This window comes from Oncorhynchus kisutch, linkage group LG19 (assembly GCF_002021735.2).
Source record: "Oncorhynchus kisutch isolate 150728-3 linkage group LG19, Okis_V2, whole genome shotgun sequence".
Taxonomy (NCBI): Eukaryota; Metazoa; Chordata; class Actinopteri; order Salmoniformes; family Salmonidae; genus Oncorhynchus; species Oncorhynchus kisutch.
Genome location: NC_034192.2, coordinates 44,328,168 through 44,353,062, shown reverse-complemented (window position 1 = coordinate 44,353,062; position 24,895 = coordinate 44,328,168). Strand labels below are relative to the sequence as shown.

General features: G+C 42.0%; 1 protein-coding gene across 1 annotated transcript in view; it reads left to right on the top strand.

The window, feature by feature from the left end:
- Positions 1-12,036, top strand: part of LOC109865065 (short transient receptor potential channel 3) — a 38,957-nt gene extending 26,921 nt beyond the window's left edge. The window contains exons 7-12 of the mRNA XM_020453184.2: positions 3,232-3,496; positions 4,664-4,859; positions 5,793-6,002; positions 10,309-10,392; positions 10,500-10,575; positions 10,903-12,036. Coding sequence (XP_020308773.2) covers positions 3,232-3,496; positions 4,664-4,859; positions 5,793-6,002; positions 10,309-10,392; positions 10,500-10,575; positions 10,903-11,051 — 980 coding nt within the window. The 3' untranslated portion in view covers positions 11,052-12,036. The remainder of the gene's footprint in view (positions 1-3,231; positions 3,497-4,663; positions 4,860-5,792; positions 6,003-10,308; positions 10,393-10,499; positions 10,576-10,902) is intronic.
- The last annotated feature ends 12,859 nt before the right edge of the window (positions 12,037-24,895 follow it).

Here is a 24,895-nt window from a genome sequence, read left to right as displayed (position 1 = left end):
CACAGTCTTATTCTGAGCACACAATGTGCATACGACGACGAATGCGGAGACATCAGAAACCATAGAGGGCCACCAAAAAAACATTGCTGGAGGAAGGCCAGGGTCCGTCTGGAGCCGGGATAGCAGGTTAGAGCAGAGAAAGAAACCCGTTCCAGGACCGGGACCGGGCAGAATCCGGACAGGAGGTAGGGAGGATTGTCTCTGGGTCAGACAGTGTATCTGCGGAGCTATGCAAGCAAGAGAGGTCGTCAGGCTTCACATTCTTGGACCCAGGGCGGTAGGAGATGGTGAAATTGAAACGAGTGAACAACAGAGCCCAATGAGACTGCCTTGAGGTGAGGCGTGGAGAAATTCCAGATTCGTATAGTCGGTCCGAACTAGGAATGGATGTTCTGCCCCTTCTAGTCAGGGTCTCCGTTACCATTCCTCCAGCGCCATCTTGACCGGTGATCAACGTCATAGTTCCTCTCTGTGGGATTAAGACGAAGGAAAGCGCAGGGATTCAGCTTTTGGTCTTGGGCAGAACGCTGGGACAGGACGGCCCCACTCCAACGTCCAAGTGGGGCCGTCGACCTCCACCACGAACTGATGGGATGGGTCTGGATAGATTAAGATGGGGACTGTAGTGAACCGATGCTTGAAATCCAAAAACACCCGGTCAGCAAATGCGGACCACGTGAACGAAACCCAGGGTGAGGGGAGTGCAGAGAGGGGGGAAGCCAGGGTGCTGTAGCCCTGGATGAAGTGGCAGTAGAAATGAGCAAATCCAAAGAAATGTTGCAGATGCACTCTGGATGTGGGTTGGGGCCACTCCACCACCGCTCTCGACTTGTCTGGATCCGTCTGAATGTTCCCGGCAGTGATGACATATCCCAGAAAGGAGATAGTGGAGTGATGAAATTCATACTTCTCAGCCTTGACAAACAACTGATTCTCCAGGAGGCACTAGAGGACTTGTCAGACATGGAGAACATGCTCCTGAACTGAAAGGGAAAGGACAAGGATGTCGTCAAGATAGACAAACACGAACCGGTTCAAAATATCACGGAACACATCATTGACCAGAGCCTGGAACACTGCGGGACCGTTGGTCAGTCCGAATGGCATAACCAGATACTCGTAGTGGCCACTAGCTGTGGTAAGGCTTTCTTCCATTCGTCTCCTTCCCATATCCAAAAAAAGAAGAACCCTGCACTGGCAGGGGAGGCAGAAGGACGAATGATCCCTGCCCCCAAAGAGTCCTCAATGAACCCTTCCATGTTCTTGGTCTCTGGACCAGACAGCGAATAAAGCCACCCCGAGGCAGTGTAGTGCCAGAGAGGAGGTCAATGGCGCAGTCATAGGGTCAATGCGGAGGAAGAGATGTGGCTCTGGCCTTGTTGATAACCTCCCGAAGGTACTAATACTCCGCGGGAATGGCGGAGAGTTCCGAGGCTTTACCCAAGCCCACAGGAGGACGTCCAGGGGTGGGCTGCATCGCCTTGAGGCAATGCGCGTGGCATAATGGGCTCCAACCCAGGAATGAACCTGTAGCCCAGTCGATCAGGAGGTTGTGCCTCTGGAGCCATGACAATCCCAATACCATGGGTGCATGAGGAGATTCAATGAGCAGAAACGGCATGGACTCACTGTGATTCCCTGACACAGGTTGATAGGAATCGTACTGTGAGTGACACTGCCAATAGAGCGTCCGTCCAATGCTCTGGCGTCCATGGGAACGGAGAGAAGTTGTGTGGAGATACCCAGCTCCGACACCAGGGTAGTGTCCATAAAGCTTTCGTCGGCCCCAGAGTCCACGAGCACCTGGAGAGATTTAGACCGGTCACCCCACAACAGGATAGCATGGTAGAGAAGTATGAGTAATGGGAGACTCCCTGTATGGCCCACCGGCGTACTCATACCTACTGATGAGCCTGGGCTTTTTACTGGACAGGTGGATATGTATTGTCCTTATGGTCAAGGCTATGAGACTGTCGAGGTCCAAGGGCAGCTCCCGGGCTGCGAGCTCATCCTTAATTCCCTCTGATAATCCATGAAGGAACGTGTCGAACAGGGATTCCGGGTTCCAGGCACTCTCGGCGGCTAAAGTGCAAAAGTCTACCGCGTAGTCTGCCACACTACGGGAGTCTTGGCACAGTTGAAGGAGCTTCCAAGCCGCCTGTCTACCTGACAACACCTTCCTTACTTCCGCCACGAAATCCTCCAGATGCTATCTCAGCGCTATAAGAGACGATATCTTTGAACAGTACGACGGAAACAAAGAGGGCTGCAGCTCGAAAATGAAGGAGCACTAGGAAAGAAACACCCGGTAGGTTTCGCAATCCCCAGTGTAGCGCTCTGAAGGAGGTAAGTGGGGTTCTCGGGAAGCCAGGGTAGGCAGGGGAGATGCACCCCGGGAAGCGGAGTTCCTTAGAGTCTGGGAGGTTTTCGTTGTGGCTTGCTGCCTAATAGATAGTCCGCTGAATTGTTCCAACAATGCACTGATGGCATGGTCATGGTTTTCCACCAAGGTGTGGAATCCTTCCATAAGGTTATGTAGTAACTCCTAGTGTCTTCCAATGGTGGCTCCTTGTGAGGAAACAGTGTTGCAGAGCTTTTCTGAGTCTGGTGCGTCAGTCATGGCCAGTTTGTACTAACATGACTCAGGATGAGAACCAGATGCAGATACATAAGGCAGATGGTTCAAGTCTCAGGGACAGGCAGGGGTTCGTAATCCTGGTAGCAGTTGGCAGAAGTAGACGGCGGGCAGGGTCAGGACAGGCAAAACAGGTCATAACTGGAGAAAGACATGGCACAACTTGACGGGACAAGACGAACTGGCAACAGACAAACAGAAAACCAGATATAAATACACAGAGGAGAAAATGGGAGACACCTGGTGGGGGTGGAGACAAGCACAAGACAGGTGAAACAGATCAGGGTGTGACAAGCACTTTATTTTATAGTCCTGTTTCATTTAGTTTGACCTGATATTTACTGAGAAATTAGGAGGTTTATTGGTGCTTGTGTTGATGCATCCCAAAGAAACAAAATGCACATTTTAGGGGAATTATTATGTAATTACCATTTGCTGTGTTATTTCAAAGCCTGCAACGATCTAGTGAGTCTGTAAAGCAAAGTCTAACCCAACCATTGTGTAGAACAATCCTATTGCGCCATGCATTAAACACATTGTGCATGTTGCTATGAGTGATAAGAAAACACCTGACTGTTACCCCTTCCTCCACGTAGCAAGGGACAAATGGTTGCCGTCAGACCCCCAGCTGATCTCAGAAGGACTATACGCCATCGCCGTGGTGCTGAGCTTCACACGCATCGCTTACATCCTGCCGGCTAACGAGAGCTTCGGACCGCTCCAGATCTCCCTGGGCCGCACTGTCAAAGACATCTTCAAGTTCATGGTCCTGTTCATCATGGTCTTCCTGGCGTTCATGATTGGCATGTTTATCCTCTATTCTTACTACTTGGGTGCCAAGGTCAACCCGGCATTCACCACGTGAGTGATTATAGCAGACACTGTGACCACTTTATGAGGACACTTACTTGAACAGACGTATGGGGAGACACTTATGGGGACAGTCTCGGTCAACTTGTGTAAAGAGAACGTTAATTGATGAGGTGTGGAGTCAGTGACAGGAACTGCTTCGTACACAGTCAGTAGGGAGGCTTTGTATACATTCAACCTTACTGTTTTGTCCCCAAAGGCCCTGAAATGAATACACTCCTAAAATATGAGACTAGATAATAAGATTGATACACATTTATCAAGTAAGAACCTATCTTCTGCCATGAACCTTCATAAAACATTAAAACATCGACAAGTGCGCTCTCCATTCATGTAGAGAGCTCTTTTCTTCCTCTATTGAGTCCAATCAAGAAGAGCTAGCTCATTCAGTCTATCGACTCAGTCAGTGTAGTGCAGTATGAAGTAGAAAATGGCCCAACTTGGTCTCCCTTTCTAAGAGTGCCTCAAACCGGAATTGTGGCAGCTCAGAAAAAATAACTAATTTCACACTGGACTGGATTCCCTCCAAGGTTACTCTTTCCAAAGTGAGAAAATGAAATAATTTCCATTGTTATGGTTTATTGTTTTCCTCAATTGTCTCGGTGTCCATATTGTATTTTATTAGCCAAGCTGGCATGGCATAAATGTATCACACACTTACAAATGGAACACACACACACACTCATGTAACATTGCCAAGAGTCCCAATGGTCATTTCTGCCCTTACCAAGGACATCTGTGGAATTCATATAACACAAAATATCAAATACAGGGACATCACCTGAAAATAAAAATAATCATTTGAATGCAACAATTCCCATGAAACTATCCTTCAATCTTGTTGTTAATTTTCCTCAAAGTCACTTTGACAACCAGAGGACTATATACCAGGATAGTATTAAGCAAGACATGCTAAGATATTTGGTTAATTCCCCATACATCATATAGCTACATGTCTGTCCTTAGAGGTTAGGCTACACAGGAAGTGACTTCTTAATCGCATCACTTAAAAAAAAAGTAGCACTTTGTTATCGCCTGTCACTTTGGGCCTAAGCCAAATGTAGTTTGTGGTCTCACTATGGCACAGCCACAAACTAGAAACCCCTAGAACTAATCCGCCTGTCCTGTGACAATCCCCTTCCTTCCTTGTCACCACAGGGTGGAGGAGAGCTTCAAGACTCTGTTCTGGTCTATATTTGGGCTGTCAGAGGTCTCCTCCGTGGTGCTCAAATACAACCACAAGTTCATTGAGAACATCGGCTACGTGCTCTACGGAATCTACAATGTGACCATGGTGGTGGTGTTGCTCAACATGCTGATCGCCATGATCAACAGCTCCTATCAAGAGATCGAGGTGAGTTACTCGTGTAGGGTGAAGTTACCCCAGCCTAGACGCTGATCTTGGGTCAGTTTAGCATTTCCCCCAATAATGGTTAGGATTGGGGGACGGGAAGCAGATCCTAGATCTATACCTAGGGGAAAACTTCACCCTGGGGATGAATCAGTGGCATCTGTACACCCCGCCATTTCATTTGGTTATAATTATAGGGATAGTGTATTTTGGGGTAATCTGTTTGTTGTTGCTGTGGTTTTTATATAATGCTGTATGTAGCACAGTATGCCCTAAGCAACTATGCTCTGTTGTCTCTAATTGTGAAACATCAGGGGCTCTGCTATGAATAGCTCTGAAATCAATCATTTCAAGATTATCCTTGTTATGTGCTATGGGAATATTTGTTGCTATTTCCTACTTGCCTCATATGACCGCAGTACAGCCGTGCTAAAGCCACAATGAATCACACCCCCTCATGTATTATTGCTTTAATCAATTATTTGGAGATGATCCATGTTATGTATTGTGGGAATTTCCTTTGATAATCCGCAACACAAGATACAAGAAGTGACATGAGGCCTCTGCTGTAATGTCCTATCAGAGACAACAACAGCTTGTGACTTTTCGATGGCAGTATTAGGCTAATAGTGTTGTCTCTCATAGATTAGGCCAACAGCAAATTAAGTATTTGTATTTGTATTTATTATGGATCCCCAGCCAGCAGCTAGTCTTTCTGGCGTCCGGCAAAATTAAGGCAGTTATACAATTTTAAAAACATTACAATAAATTTCTAACATCCTATGAGCGAGACAGAAGTGAACAGGTTATCATTAGTTCAAACAGGTTTTGGATAATGGTGTTTGTAACAGTTACTGAGCTAGTCTCACTAAGTCAATCTCTCGACTTCCAGGGGGTGTTTACTCAGAGAATGAAATAACACCACTTATCTCTCAGGATGACGCGGACGTGGAGTGGAAGTTTGCGCGCTCCAAACTGTGGCTGTCCTACTTTGACAATGGCAAGACGCTGCCTCCTCCCTTCAGCATCGTTCCAACTCCCAAGTCCTTTTACCACCTCATCAGGTGGATAGTTGGCATGCTGCATTGCCGCCGACGAAGCCTGAAGAAGGACGTAGAGCTGGGAATGGACAGTTCGAAGTCCAGGGTATGGATAGATAGGTGTATTTATGGATGGATGGATTCATTCATTCATCAAATCATCTATTGATTCATTTGTCCATTCATTCATTCATTCATTCAGCTCTCTCTCTCTCTCTCTCTCTCTCTCTCTCTGCATTGTTTTGATTATAAAAATACACAAGTTCGCTCTAGCTGGAGACAACATTTTATGCGGAGATCTCTGTTTATGTGGGTTATGATTTGTGCATGATGTAATGTATATTCTTCCATGATTTCTCAGTACTGACTCTGGGTGGTCATAATTTGCACTCACCTCTTAATGACCCTTGAGAGGATCAATGGCTTTTGCATTATGTCTGTGGCTCGCCATATTTAAATTACAAATAAATATGAACGCTATCCACCTAAAGAGAAGGCTCTTGTATGCATTGGAGTCTGGAGTACTCGTCTAGTAAGAGAACATGGAATATTATTCAAGCCCTAAAAGATAATAACATCCAATTTATATGTATGGAGTGTTGAAATCCCCTTTAAGACAGGTTTGATGCCTGTCTCTAATGTAATCCTTGGAGGATATCATCTGTTCAATCAGCAGGCCCCCCATGGCACACAATAATAGTATCAAGATGTCTCTCTCTCTCTCTCTCTCTCTCTCGCTCTCGCTCTCGCTCTCGCTCTCGCTCTCGCTCTCGCTCTCGCTCTCGCTCTCGCTCTCGCTCTCGCTCTCGCTCTCGCTCTCGCTCTCTCGCTCTCGCAAGTGAAATAAACAAAAAATGAACCGTAAACATTACACTCACAAAGGTAGAAAAGGAATAGAGACATTTCAAATGTCGTATTATGGCTATACTGTATACTGTGTTGTAAGGGTGTGTAAATAATTCAAGTACAAAAGGGAAAATAAATAAACATAAATATGGGTTGTATTTACAATGTTCTTCACTGGTTGCCCTTATCTTGTGACAACAGGTCACACATGTTCACAGGTCACACTGTGGTATTTTACTCATAGATATGGGAGTTTATCAAAATTGGATTTGTTTTCAAATTCTTTGTGGTTATAATCTGAGGGAAATATGTGTCTCTAATATGGTCATACATTTGGCGGGAGGTTAGGAAGTGCATCTCAGTTTCCACCTCATTTTGTGGGCAGTGTGCACATAGCCTGTCTTCACTGCATGACAATGTTGAACTGATCTACTCTCCATCATCTTTTTAAGTGCACAATGCAGTTAGCATGGTTTATTTTGCTTCAAACGTCAATGAGAACCCTGTGGAATTCGACCAGTTTGCAGACCTCTTCCTACCCTTGAATGGTTTATTATTGGCATTGTGTAACAACACTGCAACAGTGGCCTACGGCGGCCTCTCTCAATAGCAAGGCTATGTTCACTGAGTCTGTACATTGTCAAAGCTTTCCTTAATTTTGGGTCAGTCACAGTGGTCAGGTATTCTGCCAAATCGCATTCTAGTTTGCTCTGTTTTTCCAATGTGTCAAGTAATTCACTTTTGGTTTTCTCATGATTTGGTTGGGTCCAATTGTGTTGCTGTCCTGGGGCTCTGTTTGTGTTTTTGAACAGAGCCCCAGGAGCAGCTTGCTAGGGGACTCTTCTCCTGTTTTATCTCTCTGTGGGTGATGGCTTTGTTATGGAAGGTTGATATGGAATCGCTTCCTTTTAGGTGGTTGTAGAATTTAACGTCTCTTTTCTGGAGGTTATTTTTTGGGCAGAATTCTGCATGCAGAGTCTCAATTTGGTGTTTATCGCTTTTTGTGAATTCTTGGTTGGTGAGCAGACCCCAGACCTCACAACCATAAAGGGCAATGGGTTCTATAACTGATTCAAGTATTTTTAGCCAGATCCTAATTGGTATGTCAAAGTTTATATTCCTTTTGATGGTGTAGAAGGCCCTTCTTTCCTTGTATCTCAGATCGTTCCCAGCTTTGTTGAAGTTACCTGTGGCGCTGATGTTTAGGCCGAGATACATATCGTTTTTTTAATGTGCTCTAGGGCAACAGTGTCTATATGGAATTTGTATTTGTGGTCCTGGCAACTGGACCTTTTTTGGAACACCATTATTTTTGTTTTACTGAGATTTACTGTCAGGGCCCAGGTCTGACAGAATCTGTGCAGAAGATATAGGTGCTGCTGTAGGCCCTTCTTGGGACATTTCTCCAAAAAGTACGATCTATGTCCCCATATGCAGTTGCAAACCGTAGTCTAGCTTTTTATAGCGGTTTTGGAGCAGTGGCTTCTTCCTTGCTGAGCGGCCTTTCAGGTTATGTCGATATAGGATTTGTTTTACTGTGGATATCGATACTTTTGTACCTGTTTTCTCCAGTATCTTCACAAGGTCCTTTGCTGTTGTTCTGGGATTGATTTGCACTTTTCGCACCAAAGTACGTTCATCTCTAGGAGAAAGAAGGCGTCTGTCTCCTTCCTGAGCAGTATGACGGCGGTGTGGTCCCATGGTGTTTATACAGATGAACGTGGTACCTTCAGGCGTTTGGAAATTGCTCCCAAGAATGAACCAGACTTGTGAAGGTCTACAATTTTTTTCTGAGGTCTTGGCTGATTTATTTTTATTTTCCCATAATGTCAAGCAAAGAGGCACTGAAATTGAAGGTAGGGCTTGAAATACATCCACATCTACTCCACCAATTGACTCAAATGATGTCAATTAGCCATTCAGAAGCTTCTAAAGCCAAAACATAATGTTCTGGAATTTTCCAAGCTGTTTAAATTAAAGGCACAGTCAACTTAGTGTATGTACTCTTCTGACCCACTGGTATTGTGATACAGTGAATTATAAGTGAAAAAATCTGTCTGTAAACAGTTGTTGGAAAAATGTACTTGTGTCATGCACAAAGTAGATGTCCTAACCGACTTGCCAAAACTACAGTTTGTTAACAAGACATTTGTGGACACTTCCGACTTCAACTGTATATACACTACCGTTCAAAGGTTTGGGGTCACTTAGAAATGTCCTTGTTTTTAAAAGGAAAGCATTTTTTTTGTCCACTAAAATAACATACAATTGATCCGAAATACAGTGTAGACAATGTTAATGTGGTAAATGGCTTTTGTAAATGGCTTTTGTAGCTGGAAACGGCAGATTTTTTTATGGAATTTCTACATAGGCGTACAGAGGCCCAATTATCAGCAACCATCACTCCTGTGTTCCAATGGCACCTTGTGTTAGCTTGTCCAAGTTTATCATTTTAAAAGTCCTCACAAGTCCTCAACTGGCAGCTTCAATCAATAGCACCCGCAAAACACCAGTCTCAACGTCAACAGTGAAGAGGCGACTCCGGGATGCTGGCCTTTTAGGCAGAGTTGCAAGGAAAAAGCCAAATCTCAGACTGGCCAATAAAAAGATTAAGGTGTGGCAAAAGAACACAGACACTGGACAGAGGAAATCTACTTAGAAGTCCAGCATCCCAGAGTCACCTCTTCACTGTTGACGTTGAGACTGGTGTTTTACGGGTACTGCTGCAATAAAAATGTTATCTCTAAGATGGCAATCACCTCACTCTCTCCCATTTAATCAGTGGATACAGTTTGTCACGCCCTGACCATAGAGAGCTGTTTATTCTCCATGTTGGTTGGGGCGTGATAGTGACTAGGGTGGGTCATCTAGGTGATTAGTGATTTATGTTGGCCTGGTATGCTTCCCAATCAGAGACAGCTGTTTATCGTTGTCTCTGATTGGGGATCATTTTTAGGTAGCCATTTACCCCGTTGTGATTTGTGGGATCTTGACTATGTTTGTGTGCAATTGCTTTCTGCACTGCATGTAGCGGCACTTTTCATTTATTCGCTTTATTGTTTTTGTGCTTTAAGTTTCTCTTCTAAATAAAAGGATGGAAACATACCACGCTGCATCTTGGTCCACTCATTCTAACGATCGTGACAGTTACTATTATAAGTTATAACAGTAGATTTATCAACAGCGAGAATGAATGGTGCTAGTCAAGGAACAATTGAGGCCTGGACAAATATATTGGACCTAGCTATCTGGCTGCCTGCACCTAGGTATCTGGCCTGCCGGACTTAGCTAGCTGGGTGGCTGGCTAGAAAGCTAGTGAGGTTGCAGACAGGTGGATGGGGTTTGAGTGAGGAATGGGTCATCTTTATATGCATTTATTTTGTTTTTGTACCTGTAACCCCCCCCCCCCCATCTGAAAAATAAAATTGACAAAACTAGATATAAAGTTGATCAAACAAAAAAAGACACACGTTAATCATTGGTCATTATTTTCATAACGGTTGATTGAGTATCCAGATACAATATCCAAATATGTGTGTGTGCCTGTGGATGTCTGTGTTTTGCAGCTCAATCTCTTCACCCAGTCCAACCTGCGCATAGCAGAGTCCCACAGTTTTAACAGCATCCTGAACCAACCCACTCGCTATCAGGTAAGGTGACCTCACCGTCAGTCTAAAATATCATGTTTAGCCAAAATGTCACATTAACATAATAGCATATAGGCCTACATTTTTGACATTTTCTTTTCTTGTTGCAGCAAATCATGAAAAGACTCATAAAACGCTACGTGTTGAAAGCACAAGTGGACAAAGAAAACGACGAGGTCAATGAAGGTAATCTTGCATCTTAACTTTGCCTCTGAAGTACCTCATCTGAAATTGTCTCTGAGAATCTGTTGCAGTGTTGTTACACAATGCCAATAATAAACCATTCAAGGGTAGGAAGAGGTCTGCAAACTGGTCGAATTCCACAGGGTTCTCATTGACGTTTGAAGCAAAATAAACCATGCTAACTGCATTGTGCACTTAAAAAGATGATGGAGAGTAGATCAGTTCAACATTGTCATGCAGTGAATATTGCATTTGAGAACACAAACGGAATTCTTCAATACAAACCACTTGAACAGAAATGACATTATTTCTCTACATGTTACTTTGCAGGTGAGCTGAAAGAAATCAAGCAGGACATCTCCAGTCTACGGTACGAACTCCTCGAAGACAAGTCTCGGGCTACAGAGGAGCTGTCCTTTCTTATCCAGAAACTGAGTGAGAAACTGAAGCTAGGCCCTACAACACGCTTCTATGAGTGAACCCACCGCCACCCCACAGTACAACCAAGCAGCCAACATCCAAGCATTTCTCCACACACTCCACAGCACCCCCTGGCTAGGTTGTTTTGTAAAAGTCTTCTCTTTGCAAATCAAATCAAAGTGTATTTGTCACATGCGCCAAATACAACCTTGAAATGCTTACTTACAAGCCCTTAACCAACAGGTTTGCATGAAGTTAGTATTAACAGACAAGAACAGCACAAGTGAAGGCAACAGCAAAAAGGATTGTTGCCTCACTATATTGGTGTACGGAGAAGTTGCCCTTAGACTGATCTTGTGTCAGTTAAGCATTTCCCCACTAATGGTTAAGATTAGGATTGCAAGAGGGGAAGCTGATCCTAGATCTGTACCCAAATGAAACTTTACCCCACTTTACCCCTACATTAAGACAAAAATGGTGTTACTGTTTATAGATATTTATATATCATTACTTATTAACATCTTTTAAGTAAATGGTTGTTTAGTACTGGTTTTATCTGTTTCTTTCTCCTGTTATAGATTTATAACCAAGCAGTAGGATTATTTGACAATATTTTCTCCTAAATTCTCTCATAAGATAATCAGTCATTGATTAATGTCATTATTATGTTTGTTCCTGAAATCCACCTAGTTGCAAAGCACCTTTTATTTTCTACATAAACACTGTTCTTGTTGCTCTAGTGCTATGGCTATTTTGGGGTTCTTACATTGTGTGTTTTAAAGTTGTGTCCAGCCGTGGTCCTGGAGAGTGTACATCAGAATACCGTAAACAGTACAGGGGGATAACCAATGATCTACAGTACATTTGGAATGTATTCAGAGCCCTTGACATTTTACACATTTTCTTACATTGCAGCCTATTTCTAAAATTGCTGAAATCATTTCAGACGATTGCTGAAATCGTTTCAGACAAAATCCGTCATCAATCTACAAACAATACCACATAATGACAAAAAAAAATTCAAAAATCATACAGGTATATATATTACATGTATATATTACATACAGTACCAGTTAAAGGTATGGACAAACCTGCTCATTCAAGAGTTTTTCTTCATTTTGACTATGTTCTACATTGTAGAATAATAGCGAAGACATCAAAACTATGAAATAACACATATGGAATCATGTTGTAACCAAAATATTTTATATTTGAGATTATTCAAAGTAGCCTCCCTTTGCCTTGATGACAGCTTTGCACACTCTTGGCATTCTCTCAACCAGCTTCACCTGGAATGCTTTTCCAACAGTCTTGAAGCAGTTCCCATATATGCTGAGCACTTGTTGACTGCTTTTCCTTCACTCTGCAGTCCAACTCATCCCAAACCATCTCAAATGGGTTGAGGTCTGGTGAATGTGGAGGCCAGGTCATCTGATGCAAGACTCCATCACTCTCCTTCTTGGTCAAATAGCCCTTACACAGCCTGGAGGTGTTTGGTGTTGAAAACAAATGATAGTCCCACTAAGCGCAAACCAGCTGTTGAGATGTGTCTGCATTTATTTGGGCTGCAATCGGAGGTGCAGTTAACTCTAATTCATTTGTCCTCTGCAGCAGAGGTAACTCTGGGTCTTCTTTTCCTGGCGGTCCTCTTGAGAGCCAGTTTCATCATAGCGCTTGATGGTTTTTGCGACTGCACTTGAAGAAACTTTCAAAGTTCTTTAAAGTTTCCACAATGACTTACCTTCATGTCTTAAAGTAATGATGGACTGCCATTTCTCTTCGCTTATTTGAGCAGTTCTTGCTATAATATGGACTTGGTATTTTACCAAATAGGGGTGGTATACAGAAGATAGCGCTATCTTGTCACAACACAACTGATTAGCTCAAATGCATTAAGAAAAAATGTCCACAAATTAACTTTTTACAAGGTACATCTGTTAATTGAAATGCATTCCAGGTGACTACATCATGAAGCTGTTTGAGAGAATGCCAAGAGTGTGCAAAGCTGTCATCAAGGCAAAGGATGGCTACTTTGAATAATAAAATATTTGTTTAATTAACAATGTTTTGGTACCTACATGATTGCATATGTGTTATTTTATAGTTTTGATGTCTTCACCATTATTCTACAATGTAGAAAAAGTAACCATAAAGAAAAATGCTGGAATAAGTAGGTGTGTCCAAACTTTTGACTGGTACTGTAAGTATTCACACCCTTTGCTATGAGACTCGACATTGAGCTCAGGTGCATCCTGTTTCCATTGAACATTCATGGTATGTTTCTACAACTTGATTGGAGTCCACCTGTGGTAAATTCAATTGATTGGTCATGATCTGGAAAGGCACACACCTGTCTATATAAGGTCCCACAGTTGACAGTGCATGTCAGAGCAAAAAGGTTGAAGGTCGAAGGAATAGTCTGTAAAGAAGTTTGGAACCACTAAGGCTCTTCCTAGAGCTGGCTCCCGGGCCAAGCTGAGCAATCGGGGGAGAAGGGCCGTGGTGAGGGACGTGACCAAGAACCCGATGGGTTCCTCTGTGGAGATGGGATAACCTTCCAGAAGGACAACCATTTCTGCAGCACTCCACCAATCAGGCCTTAAAGGTAAAGTGGCCAGACGGAAGCCACTCCTCAGTAAAAGGCACATGACAGCCTGCAAAAGGCACCTAAAGACTCTCAGACCATGAGAAACAAGATTCTCTGGCCTGATGAAACCAAGATTGAGCACTTTGGCCTGACTGCCAAGTGTCACGTCTGGAGGAAACCTGGCACCATCCCTACGGTGAAGCATGGTGGTGGCAGCATCATGCTGTGGGGATGTTTTTCAGTGGCAGGGACTGGGAGACTAGTCAGGATCGAAGGAAAGATGGAGCAAAGAACAGAGAGATCCTTGATGAAAACCTGCTCCAGAGTGCTCAGGATCTCAGACTGGGGCGAAGGTTCACCTTCCAACAGGACAATGACCCTAAGCACACAGCCAAAACAACACAGGAGTGGCTTCAGGACAGGAGTGGCTTCCAGCCAGAGCCCGGACTTGAACCCGATCGAACATTTCTAGAGAGACCTGAAAACGGCTGTTCAGCGACGCTCCCCATCCAACCTGACAGAGCTTGAGAGGATCTCCAGAGGATAATGGGAGAAACTCCCCAAATATAGGTGTGCCAAGCTTGTAGTGTCATACTAAACAAGGCATGAGGCTGTAATCGCTGCCAAAGTTGCTTCAACATAGTACTGAGTAAAGGGTCTGAATACTTATGTAAATGTTATATTTCAGTTTTTTTGCTAAAGTTTCTAAAAACATGTTTTTGCTTTGTCATTATTGTGTAGATTGATGAGGGGGAAAAACTTTCATCCATTTTAGAATAAGGCTATAACGTAACAAAATGAGGAAAAAGTCAAGAGGTCTCAAAACTTTCCAAATACACAGTATATAAACTCTGGATTGCTGATGATAAGAGACTTTTGAAGCCACCATTCAGCCATATTGGTACTCCCCAGTAGAAGCGGTCCTCCAGAGGAATGAATGGAATGCTACAGTATTTCAAATAAGTGATTCAAGGGCAAAATTACATGCATTTAAGTCTTCTTTTGTTGTAGTGGGGACAGTAACATTTAAAACTTTTTTTAAATTCTTTTTATTTGTATATTTATTTTTAGCTCACATATTATAATTTGAAAGCATGCATTAAGAATAAACGTGGCAAAAACAAATGTAGACATTAATAAATGCATTTCTATACCTTCCAAAATATTTGTTACAATAGTGGGGGAGTGCCAAGATGGAGTCATTGGACATAACATAAAGCCTGCAACACTTTCATAAACTGTATATTAAGATTCAGAAATGCTTATGGCAACAACCACAGTATTGTCATTGCATACTATCCCTACTAGGTACTGTTTTAGGCGCGTAATTAGAGCATACCCTTTCAAAAAAGTACAACAATGTACCTGAACTCAATGTAAGCATTTGTAATAGATCGTTAAGAACAAAGTAATTCTAACATGATCAAAGATCATGTAACAGCGATCTGACATTATCAAAGATCATGTAACAGCCATGTAATGTTATCAAAGAGTTATGATATACAGTAGTTGTCATTCCATCCTAGATGGAACTTGGTTAAGCATTCCTCTCAGGTCAAATGTGATGAATTCTATATAACACATTCTTATATTCTATGATATAACACATACTTTTATGTGGGTCTCATCATTCCTTTTAAATGACACATACTGCATTTATGCCAAATGCACCATACAAGGCTATGTCCAATACATTGCCAACTCATTGATAGAGGTGCTTGTGTGGGTCAACCTATTTTCTCTGTGTAGCCCTGATGTGAAATTGTGGATAGAAAGTGGAAAATTGCCTCTTCGGGACCAGATTTGGTTTACACTTAAGCATTTATTGGTATAATAAACAGCTTTAGATTTCCTTAATGATCTATGCAGGATATACCATTCCTTTCGTCTGATATCTATATTGTAATTATACTAGGGAACAGAAACATACATTTGATTTATATATTGTATTTCATAGGATGTTCTTAGACACTGTAAATAAAGTTTATTCTAGCTCAATAACTAACATTTCAGTCATGGTGGAATTTTCTCTTTTTAATGATCTATTTTTGAGTAGAACAGAAATAGTTGAAAGCGAATGTTTGTATGCATATGAAAATCGATAGCTGCTGTGTAATAAAAAAGGTTTGAGATAAGCAATGGAAAACCTCATACAATATATCTCATAACACAATATGTAATATTATCAAGGACCTCTCCACTAATTTTGGATAGACGCACCAACTATTTCATGGGGACAAGCTTACATCATCATTTTTTTGTTACAATAGGATATTCTTCACATTTAAGCTATGTATTTTCATATACCCATATATATGATTTTATTTTGATGGCTATAATTACATAATTGTACATTGAGATGATCTAGAAACTATACGGTGATGCATATTTTTAACCTGTTTTCTATATAAAATGCCTTTGGAAAAATGCAGAGTTGGATTGATTTTGTTGTATAACAATCATGTTTTGAGTAAATGTAAGACCAAGGTATTAAGTAGCAAACCCCAGATTTGGGACCAGACAAGTACTCCATAGAGAGTCTGGTGAACATTAGCACTATATAAAATGACAACCTTAGGGAGTGAAAATACTCTCTCCTCCTCTTTGGGCACATAATGCAAATTATTATGAGAAAATAAACATTGTGTAATATAAATCCAACATAATACATGTTGTATTAAGATCATGTTTTGTCATGAGTAAATGTAATACTAAGATATTAGGCAGCAAAGCCATTATATAGTGTATATACCTGGTAGTAGAGCATCACCATGAGGAGAAAAGTAAAGACACTTACTGAACATACGGTATACGGTTCCTGGCAACCAGTCGGATCCAGTAGCAGCTGGTTTTTCTCAGCTAGAGGGCAGTGGTGCGCTATAGAAGATTTCTGACACTTACGCTGCATTTGTCAGCAAGTGAGAAGTAGGAAATTACCACATAAGACTGTGAAAAATCCAGTTGAACGGCCATCCAATTGATAATTACTAATGGGAAACTCGTCCTCGTCCTGAGCGCCCACTTCTCCCACATGCTGAAATGATCCCGATTACAGCATTTTCAGCAGTTAAATGAAACTATAAAACATTATTTATAAAAAGCTATGTATTAATATTGTTTTTGAACACTATCATTTCTTTACAAGCATGATAGCTGTAGTTTTAGTTAAAGCAGCCAATCTGTGTTTCTTAACAAGTTCAAAGCATGTCAATGCATAATAGTAATGATTTAACTGGTAAATTCCCACCTCCCACTTGGTTATGAACGCAGCATTAGGTCACAATTGCAGATAAAGCAAACAACACTGATGCTTCCCTCTGACTGTTTAGGCTGTATTTTCAGGATATTTGTATATTTACGTTTTTAAATTTGAGTCATTAGCAGACACTCTTATCCAGAGTTACTTACAGTTAGTGCATTAATCTTAAAATGGCTAGGTAGGACAGCAACATATCACAATCATACTGTAGTAAGTACATTTTTACTCAATAAAGTAGCTATCAGTAAAGTCAGAGCTAGGAACGGGTGAAGTGCAAGTGTTTGTTCACCAAAATCTTTAAACAAAATAAATTGGTCGGGGTGAGGAGGGAGTGCGAGGGGGAAGTTTTGGGATTATTTAAGATCCTCTGTGAAGAGGTAGGGTTTCAGATGTTTTCGGAAGGTTTGCAGGGACTTGCAGGGACTCTGCTGTCCTAGCTTCAGGGGGAATCTAGTTCGACCATTGGGGTGCCAAGACAGAGAAGTACTTGGACTGGGCTGACCGGGAGTTGCCCTCCCATAGGGGTGGAAAGACCAAGAGACCAGAGGTGGCAGAACGGAGTGCTCGGGGTGGTGTGTATTGTTTGAGCAGGACAGTTTCTCTTGATGCTCTGTAGGTAAGCACCATGGTCTTGTAGTGGATGCGAGGTTCGACTGGAGGCCAATGGAGTGTGCAGAGGAGCAGAGCGACATGGGAGAACTTGGGAAGGTTGAAAACCAGGCGGGCTGAAGCGTTCTGGTTAAGTTGCAGGGGTTTGGTGGGGAGCCCAGCCAACAGCGAGTTTCAGTAGTCCAGACTGGATTAGGAACTGCGCCGCTTCCTGTGTGAGGTAGTATCGTATTCTACAGATGTTGTAGAGCATGAATTTGCAGGAGCGAGTCACTGCTTTGATGTTTGCAGAGAATGACAGGGCATTGTCAAGGTTCACGCCAAGGTTCTTTGCACTCTGGGAGAGGGACACCGTGGAGTTGTCAACTGTGATGGAGAGGTCTCTGAACAGGATGGCCTTCCCCCGGGAGGAAGAGCAGCTCCGTCTTGTCGAGAATGAGCTTGAGGTGGTGGGCCCACATTCAAGCTGAGATATCTGCCAGGCACGCAGAGATGCATGTCGCCACCTGGGAGACAATGTGAGGATATGACAGAGCCAAGTGATTTGGTGTATAGAGAGAAGAGGAGAGGGCCTAGAACCGAGCCCTGGGGGACACCAATAGTGGGAGTATATGGTGCAGACACGTGGTGTAGATTTAAAAACTCTGTAGTTGTAGTTTCAAGTCAATATCCAAAGACAATGTTTGCAAGGGCAGAAGAGGAAGAAGAAGTGAAACAGTTTCAGGAGTTTAATTTGGTTAACACGTCCAATACAGCATACATAATCTGCAAGATAATAACTCTAAAACACACCTGTCCTGAAATTAAAGTGTAGACATTTTGAATGAAACATCAGTGCAGTTTTTGCAATTGATTGAATTGTGGCCTAACACTCGCTTATTGTACGTAATTGACATAATTGCTCAACCAATGTATTACCGTGTCACGCCCTGACCTTAGAGATCCTTTTTATGTCTCTATTTTGGTTTGGTCAGGGCGTGAGTTGGGGTGGGCATTCTATGTTTTTGTGTTCTATGTTTTCTATGATTTCTATTTCTGTGTGTTTGGCCGGGTGTGGTTCTCAATCAGAGGCAGCTGTCTATCGTTGTATCTGATTGAGAACCATACTTAGGTAGCCTTTTCCCACCTGTGTTTTGTGGGTAGTTGTTTTCTGTTTTTGTGTTTGCGCCAGACAGAACTGTTTTGTTTGTTCTCTTTGTTGTTTTTCTTATTCAGTGTTCAGTTCAAATAAGAAAGATGAACACGTACTACGCTGCGCTTTGGTCCACACCTTCTTCATATGACGACCTTTACATACTGTGACCTTTCACCAAAGTATTACTGACCTTTCACCAAAGTAATTGAAAAAGCTGTATGTCAGTAAATGGCACTTGCATTCCAGAGTATCATCAGATACCTGTACATACAGTACCAGTCAAAAGTTTGGACACACCTAACAAAAACGTAGGCCAGAGGATCCAGTTCAACATCACGTGCATCCAACGCAAGGACCAGTCATATTTTTGCTTGTGCAACTCCCCAGACAGCAAAGCATGAGTCATTATGACTCCCTAACCTGGTCCCAGATCTGTTTGTGCTGTAAAGACAATGCCTATGGTCCTTGTCAAACCAGTTTGGCAAGACAGCACAAACATATCTGGCACTAAGCAAAGCACTCTATGAAGTGAAGCGAACATAGCACTGTACAAAATGACACCGTCTATTGTAATACATAACCAACTCTCCAGCATTTTCACAATCTGAACGTGCATGTCAAAATAACAAACCAACAAGTTAAAAAATCTCGCCCTAACTATACAGAGAGTAAGTGAATGCACAGAAACACTTAATCTACTGGTCTTGCCTGTTTAGTTATAGATTATTGTTGATTTGTATATAAAGGGTAAAACACATACACATTGCATAGATTTCTGCAGTTGCTGCTGGATATGCTGTAGGCAACTGACAATAAAGGAAATAGACTTTGTACTGTGGACCACTATATGTAGTGTGAAGAGACTTCAAAAAATATATATTTCTTCCTAATAATTACTGGGGGGGGGTTTGTTTTCTTTTTAGTGTCTTTCACGCTCACATACAGTGCCTTGCGAAAGTATTTGGCCCCCTTGAACCTTTTGCCACATTTCAGGCTTCAAACATAAAGATATAAAACTGTATTTTTTTGTGAAGAATCAACAACAAGTGGGACACAATCATGAAGTGGAACGACATTTATTGGATATTTCAAACTTTTTTAACAAATCAAAAACTGAAAAATTGGGCGTGCAAAATTATTCAGCCCCCTTAAGTTAATACTTTGTAGCGCCACCTTTTGCTGCGATTACAGCTGTAAGTCGCTTGGGGTATGTCTCTATCAGTTTTGCACATCGAGAGACTGACATTTTTTCCCATTCCTCCTTGCAAAACAGCTCTAGCTCAGTGAGGTTGGATGGAGAGCATTTGTGAACAGCAGTTTTCAGTTGTTTCCACAGATTCTCGATTGGATTCAGGTCTGGACTTTGACTTGGCCATTCTAACACCTGGATATGTTTATTTTTGAACCATTCCATTGTAGATTTTGCTTTATGTTTTGGATCATTGTCTTGTTGGAAGACAAATCTCCGTCCCAGTCTCAGGTCTTTTGCAGACTCCATCAGGTTTTCTTCCAGAATGGTCCTGTATTTGGCTCCATCCATCTTCCCATCAATTTTAACCATCTTCCCTGTCCCTGCTGAAGAAAAGCAGGCCCAAACCATGATGCTGCCACCACCATGTTTGACAGTGGGGATGGTGTGTTCAGGGTGATGGCTGTGTTGCTTTTACGCCAAACATAACGTTTTGCATTGTTGCCAAAAAGTTCAATTTTGGTTTCATCTGACCAAAGCACCTTCTTCCACATGTTTGGTGTGTCTCCCAGGTGGCTTGTGGCAAACTTTAAACGACACTTTTTATGGATATCTTTAAGAAATGGCTTTCTTCTTGTCACTCTTCCATAAAGGCCAGATTTGTGCAATATACGACTGATTGTTGTCCTATGGACAGAGTCTCCCACCTCAGCTGTAGATCTCTGCAGTTCATCCAGAGTGATCATGGGCCTCTTGGCTGCATCTCTGATCAGTCTTCTCCTTGTATGAGCTGAAAGTTTAGAGGGACGGCCAGGTCTTGGTAGATTTGCAGTGGTCTGATACTCCTTCCATTTCAATATTATCGCTTGCACAGTGCTCCTTGGGATGTTTAAAGCTTGGGAAATCTTTTTGTATCCAAATCCGGCTTTAAACTTCTTCACAGCAGTATCTCGGACCTGCCTGGTGTGCCCAATTTTTCAGTTTTTGATTTGTTAAAAAAGTTTGAAATATCCAATAAATGTCGTTCCACTTCATGATTGTGTCCCACTTGTTGTTGATTCTTCACAAAAAAATACAGTTTTATATCTTTATGTTTGAAGCCTGAAATGTGGCAAAAGGTCGCAAAGTTCAAGGGGGCCGAATACTTTCGCAAGGCACTGTATCTTCCGGTTCGAGGTATGTTGACCTGATCAATGTTCCACTATAATTTAATGAACTTTTAAGTTATGAAAATGAACAGTTATTGAAGTCAAAAATACTGTAGTCAACCTTTAACCTGGTTGCCAGTCTGTTTCTGCTCTCTTGCCAACTCCTTATGGAAGTGTCATGTCAAACTTGGCTATTGAAGTAACCTTTTCTTTGAAACAACACAGAAACAATTATTGATGTGCCTAAACAGAACATAAACAGAACATTTTATTTTGCCCTAAACTCTGTTTGTAACCTTGTTGTAAGAACTAGACATCCTGGTGTGCTGGAAGTAGGCCCTATTATGTTTTCATTTGGTAGAGATTTTTTGTCTGAGCAATAACAGGTTATGCTGAGGTTATCCGAGTGAGGTTCAAAGACCAAGGGGCAGAGTTTGACAAGAACGTTGTCACCATGGAGATGTGAATGGAGGGCACTCTCAAAGCCAGCTGTGTGAGTCTCTGACTACTACCAAGGTAACCAATGTACCCTAGTCAAGTCATGTTATTGCATTTCACCTTTTACAGTACATGCAAACAAAAATGTCTTCATTAATGCAGTTTTATCTGGGAAGGGAGTAACCTTCGAAAAAGATTAACCTTCAAGGATTTTATAAATGTGTATCCTGATGATGTGTGCTCTTAATATCAATCAATTGAAATGAATGTTGCTGTTTTACACAAGGTCTCTAGGACCAGCTTATTATACAAAACATTTTTTTATTGGAAAACAGTAATTTTGACAGTGAGTTTTATTAGCACTATGGGTTCACTACTCACTGTAAAAATTCTGCAAAGCTACTTGCAAAAATGCTGCAACACCCCCGAGGGCTCGTTCAACTTGCCCTGATCCGGGCATTGGCTAAATGTTTACTGAAACATCCTTGACAATGTCTTCCTAACAAGGCAGTTTAGATAGCAACTTAGCAAACATGACACTGGCATCCCGGGCTTCTAAGCAACAACACCCATGTGGGCCTTACTGAGACAAAGAGATCCCTTAACAAGCTCCATAGGGGGAAGAAGATGGATGCAAGATCAGCCAAACGGATCCTGACAAACATATCAATACAAAATACAGCTACAACAAATACTGTCTCATAGCTCATGCACATAAGGCGTTGTGAATGCACTTATGTATTCATAGAAGGTGTTCTCAGAATCATGAATTTGAACTTTTAGATGCTAGGTGATTGAGGAAGTGACTTATCACAATTTAGATTTTTGAATTGGGATTAGAAGTGAAGTGCCCAATGCAGCCGTTTTTTTTTTTCATTTTGCTGAGACTGTCTAGGACTTGTCTGTGTGGGGAGGGGAAAACTTAAAACTATCTGTTATTGGCAGAGAGGTTTGGAACTCTCTTTGTTATTAGTCTATTAACCAATTTACCACCTGGTGTTGTCACCAGGCAAACTGAAACTCCCGTCCATGCAAACAGGCTGATTAGAAAGTCCTTTGTAGATTGCATTTTCAACCAGCATCAATCAGGAAATAACCCAATAAAAAATTATCACACTTTAAGTGTTAGTTTCATCAGCTGTTGTATAATATGATACAGAACACAGGAAAACAGAATTTTGACTGCACTGGGACTTCAGTTCTTTGGTCAGCTCCCTAAATTTGAAGACTGTGGCCTCACTCTGTACCAGATCAATGTGGTAAAGAGACATCTCGCACAGAAACTTGGTAGGTGGAGAAATAACATAAAAGCCTGCTTGCAACATAATGACATTCCTATTGACTCACCCATTATGTGTAATATGTCTCGCTCAATATCTGTATCATAGTATAGTGAATTAAAGTACAGAAGTAGTAGAGTAGGACTAAAGTATTGACTATAGGAAACATAGCTACTTACCTACTGTAACCAGAAAGCAGATTTGATTGAATTGAGCCCTAAATTGATGAAAAATGATATTTGGTTCCCTAGGACTCCGGTAAAGAGGAGTACCTTAAGGCACTGAACATGGTGGTAGTGGGTAGGGAGGGACTAAGGGTTGTTTTGGACTGGGACTTCTCATGTTCTCATGGTCTCTTCCTCTATCTTGAAGATGTCCTTAGCCGACTAAGCCCTCATACTCCTGCTGATCCACCACCAAGTCCTCAGCCTCCCCTGCTTTGATGCCTTCCCCTCCTTCCAGAAGTACACGAGGAGGTTGTGTGCCCGACCCAATCTGCATGCTTTACCTCGAAAGTGAGGACTTCAAGAACAGACCCATCATTCCTGGGAAGAGAGCCTAAAGTGGATGTTGCCCTAGTCCTCTTACTGTACCTCAATATTATATCATATCCAATATGCCTCAATATTATTAAAGCATGTATACATTCAACCAGAATGGATCACCCTGCATTGTAATGTGACAGTTTATTTAGTACTGTGTGTCTTGGAGTATGTCTCTTGCTTAAATATTTTGTAAATAATCTCCTTTTCCAATTAGAATAAGTTGTCGTGACGTTGTATTAGTTAATGTGACGACTGTTGCTCATCGAATGAGCAACAGTCGTCACATTAGTCGTCACTAATTGCGTGATTAACTGAATCAAGCAATTATTAACTCATTAACCTGGGGCACCATGGGAAAATTAGTTTTATTGAGTTTCTATTTCCCAAATTAACTCAAAGAATATCAGAATATCGATTTTACAACAGCTGCTAATTAACCAGTTACCTCTACAGTCTCATTCTGATCGTCGCATAATCCGGGAATCTGCACGGTCCCGGGTCTCACCAATGAGTTCGTACCACACCAATCTTAGTTGAGTATTTATTTACTAGAAAGCTAAAATGATGATAAAAGATATACATACACAAAAACACCTTCTAGGCTATTGATTAGAACTTAGTATAACGGGCCAACACACTATGGCGCGTGTTACCCAAAATGGGGATTTAAAAGAGAGAGAAACAGAGAAAGTACATGAGAGAAATATACATTTGGATGAATGTGTCAGCTATGCTTATTCTAACCCTAGCCTTGCCCCAAACTGCCGCTCTTATGGGTCAGAATATAATGATGTAATTACGTGGGGAAGGTCTCCGTGGGTTCTCCGCGTGGACCGTTCAGGCTGCTCAATGACGCACTTCTCCAGTGCAACTCTTTGGTTGTCCTCACGATGTCAGTGTCCTTTTGGCTTAGGAGTCTGTTCGCTCGCCCTTGCTCAGGAAGGGCTCTTATGAGGACAGACAGCTCTGTAGCTCAGAACTCACAGCGTAGGAATGAGACCGTGTAGATACCCCGATTCGATGAGGAGTGGAGGCTAGGTGGTTCGACTTGAATTTACCCGCTTAGACACAGCTACTCATCCGTAGCTTGGGTAGAGAAATATTTCTTTGTCTTCAAACTTGTGTTGCGTTTTGGGTTCGTTTACTTTTTTAGACCTCGGCTGCAGCTTGGGTCACTTAGTCTTATCTGTAAATTCTTCACTCACAGGTTTTATACCCTCGGGTCAGAAGTGGGCGCAACCGCCTTTAGGGCAATTCTCTGGGCGTACCAAGTTAGGTCTAGATTTAGATCAAATCCAATTTTAGACAACTAACTTCACCTTTCATCTTTACCAAAGCATTCTCTTTGATTTGAACATTTTCCACACAACGTACAATGTATAAAAATCAAACTAGGTAAACTGTTGACGTTACAATGTTTTCGTAATAACGTCATCTAATAACCTTTAATAACAAAACAAAAATGACATACATTTTCATATTCCATCTATCGTCATGACCACCATTGTGGCTGACAGAAACCATTGTTCCAAAGTCCCTTTATTTCATGTTTAATGTTCTGAGGCTGGTTCTCCATAGTAACAGGACAAAAGGAATTTGTCTGTGGCCTAAGATTTACCAGGGGTGTGAGGGGTCATAAAAAACCCACATCTTCAGACCCCTAGATCTCTCCTCCTCTGTTGGGGTTGAGAGATAATCTGTAGGGTTGTGGTC